At 43.4% G+C, this 14,473-nt stretch overlaps 1 protein-coding gene across 3 annotated transcripts in view; it reads right to left on the bottom strand.

The window, feature by feature from the left end:
* Positions 1-852: 852 nt before the first annotated feature.
* Positions 853-14,473, bottom strand: part of Dennd5b (DENN domain containing 5B) — a 114,621-nt gene continuing 101,000 nt past the window's right edge. For all 3 annotated transcript variants that reach the window (XM_050126479.1, XM_050126480.1, XM_050126481.1), the window contains 4 exons: positions 11,734-11,816; positions 11,093-11,219; positions 9,974-10,148; positions 853-5,551 (listed from right to left, as the gene is read on the bottom strand). In XM_050126479.1, coding sequence (XP_049982436.1) covers positions 5,368-5,551; positions 9,974-10,148; positions 11,093-11,219; positions 11,734-11,816 — 569 coding nt within the window. In that variant the 3' untranslated portion in view covers positions 853-5,367. The remainder of the gene's footprint in view (positions 5,552-9,973; positions 10,149-11,092; positions 11,220-11,733; positions 11,817-14,473) is intronic.

Raw genomic sequence — 14,473 nt, 5'->3', positions numbered from 1 at the left:
CATGCCTGGCTGACCATGGGAATGTGTGTAAAGGAAAACATTTAATTGACTCTGGCTTACAGTTTCAGAGGTTTAGTCCATTACTGTCATGGTTGTATACAAGCAGAGATGGTGCTGGAGAGGCAGTTCAATGTTGGAAGAAGGGCCACTTGTTGGTTCCTGGCTGCCTGGGTAGCTTAGACCCGAAATAATCACACAGAAACTGTATTAATTAAATCACTGCTTGGCCCATTTGCTCTAGTTTCTTACCTGTAACTCTCACATCTTAATTTAACCCATTTCTAAATAATCTGTGTATTGCCAACGTGGCTGTGGCTTACCAGCTAAAGTTTCAGCACATCTGTTTCTGGCGGAGGCTCTATGGCGTCTCTGACTCTGCCCTCCTTTCTCCCAGCATACAATTTAGCTTTCCCCGCCTAGTTCTATTCTTCCCTGCCAAAGGCTCAAAGCAGTTCTTTATTCATTAACCAATAAAAGCAACACATAGACAGAAGGACCTCCCACACCAGTTCAGAGTTCGACATCTTGATCCACAGGCAACAGAAGTGAACGGTGTGTCCTACGCTGGGTGCAGCTTGAATACAGGAGACCCCAAAGCCTGCCCCCACAGTGACACACTTCCTCCAGTAAGACCACACCTCCTAACAGTGCCGCTCCCTCTAGGCCAAACATTCGAACACGAGTTTGTGGGAGCCATACCTATTCAAACCACCACACGGGACAATCATATGTTCAGGTTTCTCCTGTCTTCCTTTTCTATGTAGTAATGATTTGAGTTTTATCTCTGCATTTTCAAGGGTCTTATCTTGTGAAACTTAGTAAATCCTCCAACAATGAAACAAAACAACCAAGTATCAACCCCACAGTTTTATTTGTAAAGAACAAAGCATGAAAAGTCATATTTAAATCCAAAACCTGAAAAATCCATGTCAGTTTGTTCGATATGTTAAAGTGCTTAATATCACAATACTCTTCAGACTTTCTATTATGTTCAGATGGGGGAGGGGGAGAGAATTCCAGTTGTGACATACAGAGTTAATAATACAAAGGGAAGCAATATAATTTAAGTGGAGAACTATTAAAAAACAAACAAACAAAAACACAGGGTACCTTTACGTGTGGTTCAAGTGCAGCACATTTTTTTTCTGTTTTATATCCTCATTTGACCTTAATATTCCTTTCCACATCAAAATGTGTTTAAAATATACACTAGATCCAACCCACAAGTAACTGGAACAAGCATGGCTCCTTCCTAAATAACTAAGGATATGACAGAACCCTTTCAGAGAGGGGCGACGTTTACTTGGTGATTTCTTTCCAGTCTGATATAAATATGAATACCTCAGTTTGTCTTTCGCGAGTCAGTTTTGACCCTATCCTTGAGAGAGGTGTCAGATTTGGGGAGGTATGATCACTGTTGAATTTCCTGTTCTCTTTTGCTGGGGTGCTGAGCCCAGGCCTGGGTATGCTAAGCACACGTATCAGTGAGCTCCACTCTAGCCCACCCTTAGGTTCCTTTCCTCATACTGTAACAGCACACGACTTCAAAAAGCTTCAAATTCGGTTTGATCCAGCATATGTATTTTAATAGAAATAAGGGACATCTGTCTCCAAGTTATGCTAAATGATAATGCAATTGTTATATTAGAAACAAAGATTTCCAAAAACACAAATGCTTGCCAAGTGTGGTGGGGAACACCTTTGATCCCAGCGCTCAGGAGGCAGAGGCAGGTGGAGTTCAAGGCCAGTCAGGTCTACCTAGTGAGTTCCAAGACAGGCTCCAAAGTCACACAGAGAAACCCTGTCTTGAAAAACAAACAAAACACCAAACCAAATCAAACAAAAAAATTAATTAATTAAAAAAATAATAATAAAATAAATCAAACCAACCAGAGACAAAAGACAGAGAGGCTTGGAAACAGATGAACTCTATCAATCAAGGTGTGCTAATACTGAAATATGTAAGTTCAGAATGCTCTGTCAATACCATGAAAAGGGTCAACTAGCCTCTGTAGACCTCAGAGAAAATACAATTCCCTTTAAAAAAAAAAACCTTTTGAAAAGATATCATTCCTAGATATTTACGTTATGAGGAGCTCTGTCCTCAATGCCGTCAAACATTTTCCTGGGGATCTGATACTCTTGTCTGTTGTCTGCTGCCTCATATTCTGAAGTACTTTAGAGATATTAACACATGCTACACAGGAATGATTATCTCCATCTATTTTTCTTTATATTTACTTATATGTGCTTACTGTCAGAAAAGTAGAAGCAAATTGGTATTATTCAGTGTTATAGCAGTTCATCAAAATAATTTCTTAAAAAGTCATGTTAAATAAACCCCACAGAGCTACAAAAGGTACAGTAAGTATAAACATTTAAAATGAATCCTGCAAGTTTTAGGTTTCCTCTATCAGTGTTCATTCCGAGCGGGAAACAAGGTCATGCTGGGAGGCTCCACTCTGTTCCTGGGCGGTCACGGTAAGGTGCTGAGGGTCCCCTCCTCCTGGAGCACAGACAACTTCTCATATGTAATATGCAAACCCAGTCACCATGGAGGTGACATGAAGGTGCTTGAGACTGAGGCTTTAGGATTGAAGAAAAATACTTGGACAGTAAACTTTTGAAGAACTCAAGATTTTGGCAATTTTATTTTTGCCTGCTGAGGATAGAGCCCCAGGTTTTGTACATGCTACCTAAACACTCTACCACTGCACCACATCTCCAGGCAGAGCAAACTTAATAAAACTTAATAAAAATAAGCAGTTCTGATTTTCATTTACTTTGAGGTGATTCTAAAGTATAGTACTAGTTAAAAAAACACACAGCAAGAAGGGTGCCTGTTGTATGGTCCTTATAAACGTGGGCACGGAGGGCTATGTTTTGAGAAATCTCCTTCTGTTGTGATGTAAATATTTTCCATATCGACTCAGTTTGTTATAAACCACATGATAAGTCATCATTTGCAAGAGGTAACTCCAAACTCAGTGGGAGCATTCTTATCTATCACATCCTAAGGTCTTTATGGTGTTTCTACACATTGAATTTATTCCATAAGGCAAAGGGAAATTCAGAGAAATGGGCATACGGGTCAGTCAGGATGCTCCCAAGAGGCCTAGCTGTGTGAGCAGGAGCCACACCTGGGAGAAGACCAGCCTTCAGGAGGATGTACAGTGGTTTTAACCAGTCACTTCACTAGTCCACCCAAATGACACCACAGGGAACAGAACTTTATAGGTATTTTTTTGTTTGTTTGTTTGTTTTTGGTATTACTGTAAGTAACAGTTCTAAGCACAGGAATGCAAGAGATGCAATGCCTAAGAGATTAAGGACAGTTTGTTGGGCAGGGCACTCGCTTGAATCCCCTCACTCAGGAGGCAGAGGCAGCTGGATCTCTGTGAGTTCCAGGTCAGCCTGATCTAAAGTAGAATTCCAAGGACAGCCAGGGCTACAAAGGGATATTCTGCTTTACAAACGAAAAACAAAACAACAACGGAACCATTTAAGTATCGGTCCTTATTAAGTACTACAGGAATATTGCTTCATATCTGTACAGGTGAATGAAGATTCAACAGAAGAAATACGACTAGGTAAGAATGCTTTGAAGGTTGGTCTCATGCAGCCTGGTGTGGTAAAATCCCTGTGTTGTCAAGGGGAAAAGGGCAAGAATGTAATCTTTGATTCTGTTCCCACGTATAAACCAAGAAGCCGTACTGGATGACTCAGTTGTAGCATACTAGCTTAGAATCTTCCTGGTGCTGTTTCAGGACGGTGGCCCTATGGGAAAAGGGAACAATAAAAGCCTGAAATGGACCATTTATAGCTCCTGGATGTTTCCCATAGTAGGTTCGTGTCTCTAGAATACTTATTTTAGGTAAACAAATCTCTGGTTCACCCAGGCCATCTGGAGCCCTAAGCCCTCCCTTCCCTTCCCATTCCCAGGAGCTGCTCCTCCTTGGCTGAGCGGTGTCTGATACAGGGAGTTAGGTCCCTCATCTATTAGCTTCTTCCTCTATAAATAAGGGAACGGCGCTGTTGGCAGGAGCCCAGGACCCTCAGGGGCTGCAGCCCCGCTCTTCGGCTACAAAGGGGAATAGACCCGGAGCTCTGCCGAGGCAGTTTTACTACTAACAGGGTATCAGCGCCTAATTAGAGGTCTCCGACTTAGCAGAAGATGAAGATTTATGTAATTGCTAACATATTTATTCAGCGGCAGGGCCTGAACTGCCCTGAGCCAATCGCTTTACATTTCCCTGAACACCCAGAAATGTTCACTCTTTCTCCCTGCTTCTGTTATTTGCATTATCATGGTCAACAAATACTTTCACAAAAGCATTCCAAATCACACAGAGACCTCCATTTCCTGAGGGGAGCGGGGTGGCTGGAACCTAACAAAGACAGGGCTGGTAGTCTAACTCTGGTTACAGACTGTAGATGGCCAAGTTAAAGTACCGAGTCACACTGGTTTTTGCAGTTACTATGACTAAACGGCTAATACTGAAATTCATTATCTCCACAGTGCTCTCAAATAACAGTAATAAAAATTCCAAGAACGAAGCTACTTCAGGCTAATCTTTCCAAAGTAAAGTAAAGAAGCTATAATCCCACACTTAAACACACTTCGCAGGACTTTCCTGTTTTCTTTCCGATGAGCCAAGCCCTTGGGACCTGGCAGTATGTGTGTGCCTGTGTTCGGAGACAGAGCCTCACTTTGTAGTCCTGTCTGGCCTGCAACTCAGAAAGATCCACCTGCCTCTGCCTCCCCAGTGCTGGGATTAAAGGTGCGCGCCACCCTTTAATCTGCTGGAGTCTGGTATTTAAAAGTGACTCATAATTCAAACATATTGAATGGTTTATAACCCAAAGGTAGATGAGGACTCTTGTACAGTATGTAAAGCTGTGTACATTCACCACACACAGGACGGAACTCCAGGAAGGACGGCTGCTTCACAACGATGCATTATGGGTTCCTTTGTGATACCTGGAGGGTTGCACTACGGACACATTTACTGGCTTCTTCCTGACTAGCACCGCTCTCCCCACCCCCGACATTTTTAAGCTACTTATTTTAAGTCACAGGAATATTCAATCTAAGAAAAGTATCTTATTAGAGTAATATAATTTCTTAAAGATAGCATATTTACACACATCTAACACATGAAAATACTCTGTTTTATACTAAATTTCAGGTTCAAATGAACTACAATACAGCACTTTGCCTCGTGTGCAGAGTGGAGATTGTTCAAACTGGGCTTCTACTGCACGGCACCGCCCAGGCAGTGCTCACTGTGACCAGACCAGTCCAGAGGTCCCAGAGCTGGGGAGGGTTCAGGAGCCAGCGCAGGATGAAGAGTTTCTGTCAGCAGGTTACACGTCTACTCCTTTGATTAGAGATCCTTCCAAGACTATGGTGAAGTCCTGAATAGTCTGTAGAATTCGGATAAGGGAGTTGACAGTCATGTGGTCTCGGAGAAGTGCGCTCTCCTCATACATTCGGGTGATGGCGGGACACTCCGCTAGCAATGGAATCCACTGTGGGAGCAGGTGATCCCTGCAGATCAAGCAGAAACAGCGTCTGAGCGCCCTCCTGTCTTTCCCTTTAATTATCAGGCAACTGAAACAACAGCACTACAATAAATTAAGAGTTCTCCTAGGAGCAGCTGTGGTGACTATGCCTGTTTAGTTCAAGCACTTGGGAAGCAGATGCAGGCAGATCTCTGAGTCCGAGGCCAGCCTAGTCTATGTAATGAGTTACAGGCTAGCCACAGCTACATAGTGAAACCCTGTCTTAAAATAAAATAAAAGTTCCCCAAAGAATCTTCTCCTGGGAGGAGGCTGAAGTCTTGGGTGCAGTCAGAGGAAGAACTCACCCACAACAAATACAAACAAACAAACAAACAAACAAAAAAAGGCAACTTGTCAGGTGACCTTGTAGGAGAGACTTGGCTCCTGACAATGATGGGAGGAATCACACCTTGGTGGGACTACTTTGTGGTTATGATCTCTTATCTCTTATTCAATCCTTTTCCTTAAGTCAGAGCCCTAAGATGGAGGAGGAGAATGTATTTCTGTCTCTCTTCCTAATGTGGCTATATTGAATAAACAACCCTTTTTCTGCTTTTCACTATGTTTGTGTGCCTGGGTGGGTTTGTGCCCTGTGCACACAAAGCCTATGGAGGCCAGAAGCGGTGGCCACACCCTCTGGATCAGGGTTATTGCTTCTTTGTTGCTGGATGTGGGTGCTGGGAACTGAACTTGGGTGTTCTGAACTTCCAGAGCTGAGTCATCTTCCAGACCCTGATTTCACTATTAATTTGGCTTTTACTTGGTTTAACCAAGTAGCTGAACCTGGCTTGTAGCACAAGCTGTGACCCACAGGTCAGGCAAGAACAAAAATCAATGTACACACGTTAGTATTTTCAATTGGCAGGGAAGGAGTTAGATGGTGACCAATCTGGCCAAATTCTGTGCTAATGTTAGCACACTTAGGAAATGAGTTTACATAAAAGGGAGTATTGGTCACACCCTGTTCCCCACCCTCCTGCCTGTCTAGGAATCAGGGTGCCTAGCTGCAGGCTTGTAATGAAAAAACTTCTCCATTCTCAGAAAGACGTAGGAATAGAACATACTTCCATCACCTGGGCTGATTCCCCTCCTCAGAGACCCTGCCATGCTGTCTGCACACACAAGGGCCTGACCATGTAAATGTTAGGTCTCACTCCATGCCCACGGCTCCTCCCAGCCCTTCTCCCCCCCTGCCCTTCCCTTCCCCCAGCCGGATCTCCTATAACTCAGCCACCTCTCTTGATCACAGGGTCCTCTCTTGCGCTCTCTCCCTATGGTCCAGTTTAGTCTGCTGGCCATGTTCAGCCTGGACTCTTCCCTCTGCCTGCTTTCTCCCCGACACCTACAGTAAAAATCTCCATACTTTAGGAGTCATATCATCATCCTTTTATTTCATTTTTGTTGTTGCTTTTGTTTTTCTGAGACAGGGCTTCTCTGTAGCTTTGGGGCCTGTCCTGGAACTAGCTCTTGTAGACCAGGCTGGTCTTGAACTCACAGAAATCCACCTGCCTCTGCCTCCCGAGTGCTGGGATTAAAGGCATGAGCCACCACCACCTGGCTCCTTTTATTTCATTTCTTTGTTCACTTAATAACTTTGCCAATTAACTCAGCATCCCTTGCTGGGATCCATCTCAGTGTCCCTCTCAAAACCTCCTGTATAAGTGCTGGCTGGAAAAGCTTTCTCTTAGCTCTCCTTATTTAGTTCATTCTAGCACCAAATTTACCCAGAGATTTGGAGTGGTGGTGAGAGAAATAATAAATGAGTTAAGGGCAGACATTCATGACTTCAAAGTTAAATAGTTTATCTCCTTTAATCNCCCCCCCCCCCCCCCCCCCGATTTCTTTATGTAGCCCTGGCTGTCTTGGAACTCACTCTGTAGACCAGGCTGGCCCTAAATTGACAGAGATACCCCTGCCTCTGCCTCCTGAGTGCGGGGATTAAAGATGTTCACCACCACCTGGTTTCTTTTAATCTTTTCATATTACTACTATTATTATAAATATTTTTAGTGGTGCTAGGGGTAGAATCCCAGGGTCTTGTGCACTTCAGGCAAGCACTCTGGCATGGTTTATATCTCAAGATTGTTTGCTTAAAAAATAAAATATCAGAGCCGGGTGGTGGTGGCGCACTTGGGAGGCAGAGACAGGTGGATCTCTGTGAGTTCAAGGCCAGCCTGGTCTACAAGAGCAAGTTCCAGAATAGGCTCCAAAACTACAGAGAAATCCTGCCTCAAAAAAATAAAATAAACAAATAAATAAAATACCATGGCTCAGTGGGTAAAGGTGCTTGTTGCCAAGTCTGATTACTTGAAACTTAGTTCCCATATGGATTCTCAAAAATTGTACTCTGACCTCCATATAGACTCCTGACATATCCCCAACCCCACACCCCTAGACACACACACACCCCAAACAGAGAAATAAACAAATGTGGTGGTGGTACACGCCATTAAACCCAGCACTCCGGGGGCAGAGGCAGGCAGATCTCTGAGTTTGAGGCCAGCCTGGTCTACAAAGCAAGTTCTAGGACAGCCAGGACTACACAGAGAAACCCTGTCTCCAAAAACAAATAAAAAAAGAATTCCAGGGGCTGGAGAGATGGCTCAGAGGTTAAGAGCATTGCCTGCTCTTCCAAAGGTCCCGAGTTCAATTCTCAGCAACCACATGGTGGCTCACAACCATCTGTAATGGGGTCTGGTGCCCTCTTCTGGCCTGCAGCTATACACACAGACAGAATATTGTATACATAATAAAGAAATAAATATTTAAAAAAAAAAAGAATTCCAGCACAATTAAGAACCACTTACAGCTTTTCTCTTTTTTCTAGCTGTAAAGCTACAATATTCTACTATTCCAGGAATCTGGCCAGAAGCCCTACTTATAGGGAAAAGGCATATTCTAAACCCCTTATTGCACACTAGTGGCTCTGGATTTTGCCCTGTCAGACTATAATTCCATCTAAGGCATCTCCAGAGCCACCCTATAATCTTAACTTTATCAAAAGACAGAAAGACGGGGCCAGGGGAGTAGTTTCTGAGACACTTTTGAGATGTAATTTGAGACCCACCAAAATGCTAAAACAGTTACTTGAAGAGTTTCCTTGAGAAGCCTGGAGCCCGTGCTCATCCTGGGCACACCTTGCTCCTTACTACACATCTACGGTTCTCCCTTGAGGAGCCCAGACTGCACACTCAGGTGTTTCTTCCACTTCTTTACTTAGGTGTGTCTCTTTCTCCTAAGCCTTGTGTCTAAGATCTGTGTTAAGATATCTTGTTTTAAAAACAAACAAAATAAACAAAACAAAACAAAAGAGCCGGGTGGAGGCCACACCTTTAATCCCAGCACAGGGGGCAGAGGCAGGTGGTGTGAGTTCAAGGCCAGCCTGGTCTACAAAGCAAATTCCAGGACAGCTAGAGCTGTCATACAGAGAAACCTTGTCTTGAAAAACAAAAAGCAAAAAGGAAAACAAAAACAAACAAAAAACCCAAAAACAAAAGAACAAAACAAAAAAGAGTATTTTAATTTTTCCTGAATCTATTTATTCTTTCCCCACCCCCACCCCCTTTCCACCCAGTGCTAGGGACTGAACCTATATCCTTAGGGTTCTACCACTAAGCTCCACCCCCAGCCCTTTTTTCTGTGTTTTGAGGCAGCGTCTCACTAATTCCCTAGTCTGCTCCAGAACTTGCTCTGTAGCCTAAGCAATGCCTAAAACTTGTGGTCTGTCTGTCGTTGCCTCCTGAAGAGCTGGTGTTACAGACCAGTGCCATGAGGAATGGCTAACTGGTTACTATGTGATTTGGGATAGTTTGCTAATCTATTTGGGTCTCATCTATTTCCTATTTTCTCACTTATAAAACAGGTAGATGGGGGCTGGAGACATAGCTCAGTGTTTAGTAGTACTTGCTGCTTTTGCAGAGGATCTAGGTTTAGCTTCCAGGACCCACGTGGTACTCACAACTGACTCCAGTGCTTTCCTCTGGTTTCTACAGGCACCAACCACTCAGCCCATATACACATGCAGGCAAAAGAACATACATGTATTTATTTTTGGCTTTTAGAGACAAGATTTCTTTCTGGCTGTCCTGGAATTTGATTTGCAGACAAGGCTGGCCTTGAACTCAAAGGTCTTCCCGCCTTTGTTTCCTGAGTGCTGGGATTAAAGGTGTGAGCCACCACACCTGGCAAGGAAACCATTTACACACAAAATAAAAATACAGAAATCTTTTTTAAGAAATGGGTATATAAGCTGCTATTGTAACACAAAGTTACTGAGAAAACAGCGGTCTCATAATAAAAGTTGGAAAGAAGAAACCCAAGAAAAATGGGCATAACCCTAGGGTATAACTTTCCTAGACTCATGCTACCCACACGCAGAAATAAGAAAAGCCTAACTCTGACTCTGTACCTTGTTCCAAGGCAAACTAGGATCTGGAATTTGCCGTCCTTCCCGATGCTCCTGGGTGCAGTATTTATAGCATTCACATAGTGGCAGAAGGTTTTGCAAGATGATTTCTGGATGAGTACATCGTCTTCATTGTCTAAAATCTGGTCAGTAGTTTCAAAATAGGCCACAGCTTTCTCTGAGGAAGACAAGCAGAATCACACAGTTATATACAGAAATATCAACACTCTATATGTAGTAAAAATCATCTGATTTACTCTGGAAACTCTACTGAGGCTTGGCATCATTGTCAGCCCTCTCATCCAAATCCTGACTTTCACTGACTTCAGAATGAATTGCAGAGATCTGTGGTTCGCGACAGAACACTGATTCGGTGCTGGGACCTAAAGGAGCCTGGGAGAGCACTGACTAAATCAGAACAGAGATGCAGTATGCAGACATCAGAGCCAGGAGAAATAAAATAAATTCTAAGCTTTCCAGAAAAGGGGGGAAACAAATCACTCTTAGCTGTCTTGTCAATTTTCCTTTCTTTGCTTAAAAGTTCTGAGTTCATGCAGGCCTGCTTTACAAACACAGTACGGCTCACTGAACCTTTAAAGAAACTGGGAGCTAAAATTCTTCATAACTAAAGAAAAATCACAAAACTTAGGATGCTTTTAAAAAGATTTATTTATCTTTATTTTACATGTATGGGAGTTTTGCCTGCCTGTCTGTCTGTGTACCATGGGAATACAGTACCTTCAGAAGCCAGTGAAGGGCATTAGATCCTTTGAACCACAGTTAAGGAGAGTTGTACGCCATCATGTGGATGCTGGGAACCGAACCCAGGTCCTCTGGAAGAGCAGCAAGTGCTCTTAACTGCTGAGTCATCTCTCCAGACCCCTCCTTTATTTTATTAAATACTTATTTTATGTGTGTGTGAGGCAACTTGTGGTAGTCAGTTCTCTCTTTACACCTTGTAGGGCCCTGGGACCAGACTCAATTCTTGTACTCATTGAGCCCTTATTAGTCTAAAAACATACAAGTGTATACTGCTTTTTATTTATTTAAAATGTTAGCTTTCGGGGGTTTTTAAAGAAACATTTCAGTGGCTTTATAATAGCGAACTTCTACTTAATTTACCTACGAAGTCCCAGATGAAGACATTCTTGTGAAAGATGCGGGCAGATTTGAACCCATGATGGAAAACTTGTTCCAGTGCAGCAACCAGGCCATTTTCTCCACACAGCAGCACCGTGAGGCTTCCTCTCTGTAAACCATAAGGTTAACACAGTGACAAAACAAAAACAGAAACAACACTAGAGGGGCTGGACAGATGGCTCAGAGGTAAAGAGCACTGGCTGCTCTTTCAGGACTGGGGTTCAGGTCCCAGCACCACATAACAGCTCACAACCACCCTTAACTATAGCTCCAGGGGAATCACTGTTCGTTTCTATCTTTCCAGGAATCAGGCCCGTGTGTAGCACACAGACATACATGCAAGCAAAAAAACTTATACATAAGAAATAAAGTAACCCCCACCCCATCCCACCCCAAACAATGACCACACTAGAGAAACAAGAGCTGAGTGAGGTAGCCAGGCAGGGGTGGTGCATGACTTTAATCCAGCACTCACGAGCAGAGACAGGCAGAGTGAGGCCAGTTGGTCTGTATAAAGAGAGCTACAGGACAGCCAGGGCTACACAAAGAAATTGTCTCAAACAAAACAAAACAAACAAAAGGGTCTACCCATAGGAACATAAGTTTCACTGCCCCCCTAATACCTCCTTTTCAGGTTTGTGGAAGTGCTTCACGATGTTGTTCACAGCTTCTCCAATCCCTTCCTGGATCTGCCCAGCATTGGGCTCTGCAAAACAATCACTATTGTTGACATTTAAAAAAAAGATTTATTTATTATGTATACAGTGATCTGCATATATATACACGCATGCATGTATGTATTTGTGTGTATTTATATATATGTCCTATTGTTTACATTCTTGTCAGAAATAAATGAACCAAAATACTATGGGATGGTCAACTGTAAGTCTCTGTAGGAAAAACTTCATCTAAGCAAGCTAGCTTTTCCAGAGACTCAATGCAGTTTGCCAATGGACAAAATGGCCAAGTCCAATGGCGACGCACTTGAAAGGAATCCAAGAAATCCTCAAATCCCAGCCACACTACTTACAAACTATAACTCAAGTCAAGTTGGTGCGGGACAATTAATTGTCTGTATTCTGTCAATTATGCCTTAAATAAATGCTGACTGGCCAATAGCCAGGCAGGAAGTATAGACGAGATAACCAGACAGGAAGTAGAGGCGGGTCAATGAGAACAGGAGAATTCTGGGAAGGAGGAAGCCCATTTCTCCCCAGTCCTGCCCAGACACAAGGCAGAAGATAGGAAGATGTGACCTGCCCTGCTGAAAAAGGTACTGAGCCATGTGGCTAATACAGATAAGAATAATGGGCTAATATAAGTTATAAGAGTTAATAAAAAGCCTGAGCTAATGGGCCAATCAGTTTATCATTAATATAGACCTCTGTGTGATTTCTTTGGGGCTAAATGGCTGTGGGACCTGGTGGGAGGCCAGAAATCAGGCAGGACAGAAACTCCACTAACATCAAGTGTCTAATTTTCTCTGGTTTTTCTCAATTGAAAATATTTAAAAACAAAACAGAACAAAAAAAAAACCTAACAAACTAACAAACTTCCCTGAGAAAACAGAACAAGATATTCAATGCAATCACCTGGCACCTCTCGTGAAGCACCAACAACTCTCTAGACGTGAGGGGTGGAGTGGGGAAGACCCCTTCATCATTCATCATTACTCAGAGGTTCCCTGCCAAGAATCATGTGGGTGTGTGCTAAGGCAGCTGAGGCTCTCAGTGAAGTTCTGCTGCTGTGGTTTAAGGGAAGAGGCCAGGTGATGCCCTGGCTACAGGTTAGGCTTTCTTCTCTTCCTGACTGGTCATCTCCTTGCTCCATTCTCCCTGTGAGCACTTGTTCATCTATGCCTCTTTCTAGATAGTTTGGAAGGCTGCAGGAATGGGACCTGAATCACTGTGGTGGTTAGAATGATTTCCATAGGCTCATATATTTGAATGCTTGGTCCCAAGTTGGTGGAACTATTTAGGAAGGATTAGGAGGAGTGGCCTTGTTAAAGGAAGTATGTGCTTCAAGGTTTCAAAAGTCCCCACCTCTGCCTCAAGACTGCAGTTCAAAGTACAAGCTTTCGTGTATTGCTACAGTGCCTCCCCTACCTGCCTGCCGCCATGCTTCCTGCCAGACTGTCATGGACCTACCCTCTGAAACTAGCAACCTGAATTAAATGCTTTCCTTTAGAATTTGCCTTGGTCATGATGTTTTAATCACAGCAACAGAAAAGTAACTAAGATAAAACAACTCTGCATACCACATACTAAAACTAATTCATTTATTTTTAGGGTCTTATGTAGCTCTAGCTGCTATCAAACTCACTATGAATTTGAGGAAGTGGATGGCTTTGTACTGCTGATCCTCTTACTTTGACATTTTGAACAGTGGAATTATTAACCGGAGTCACCATGCCTGGTTTATGTGATGCTGAGAACTGAACCAAGCACTTCCTTCTTGCTAGACAAGCCCTCTCTCAACAGAGGTATGACATCCATGTCGTGGTTTGGAGTAGAATGGCCTCCACAGCCTCATATATTTGAATGCTGCATGTCTGGTTCCCAGTGGTAGACTGTTTATGAAGGAGTAGGAGGTGTGTCAATGAGGATGGGCTTTGAGGTTTCAAGGATTTATTTATTTATATGGATGTTTTGTCTGCATGCATTATGGTTTTCTGTCTCTTTAAGAGATAAGCCATGCCCACTCTGCACACCAGAAGAGGGCATCAGATCCCACAGGACTACAGTTATAACTGGTTGTGAGCCACCATGTGAGTGCTGGGAATTAAACTCTTAACCATGGAGCCATCTTTCCAGCCTCATGGTTTTTTTTTTTTTTTTTCTGTTCTCATCTTGTGAATCAGATGTGAGCTCTACGGTACTGCCCCAGCACCACTGCCAGACCGTCACTGATGTGGGAGTGTCATATATCAATCTGTTGATTTCATTGGTTAAGTTATAATAAACCAGCTGCTTGGCCTCATGGCTTGGAACATAGATGGGAGGAGTAAACAGAATAGAATTCTGGGCGGAAGAGGAAGTGAGGTCAGACTCTGCTCTGCTCCCGGAGACTCAACAGCTCTGCTCTCTGGAGCAGAGACACCATGATGGATGGAGGCTAGAATCTTCCCGGTAAGCGCACCTTGGGGTGCTTACACACATCATTAGAAATGGGCTAGTCCAGGTGCGAGAATTAGCCTGTAAGGGTTAGAGTTCATGGGCCAAGCAGTTCTTAAATGAATACAGTTTGTGTGTTGTTATTTCGGGCATGAGCTAGCCAAGCGGCCGGGGTGTTGGGGACGCAGCCCCGCCGCGCCCTTATTTCAACACATCACCATAGTAACTGTGGACTAATCCTCTGACACTG

The sequence above is a fragment of the Alexandromys fortis genome, unplaced genomic scaffold (genome assembly GCF_014885135.2).
Source record: "Alexandromys fortis isolate MF-2015 unplaced genomic scaffold, M_Fortis_MF-2015_v1.1 scaffold_260, whole genome shotgun sequence".
NCBI classification, from domain to species: Eukaryota; Metazoa; Chordata; class Mammalia; order Rodentia; family Cricetidae; genus Alexandromys; species Alexandromys fortis.
Note: the sequence above shows the minus strand (reverse complement) of the source record. Positions and strands in the feature narration are given on the sequence as shown.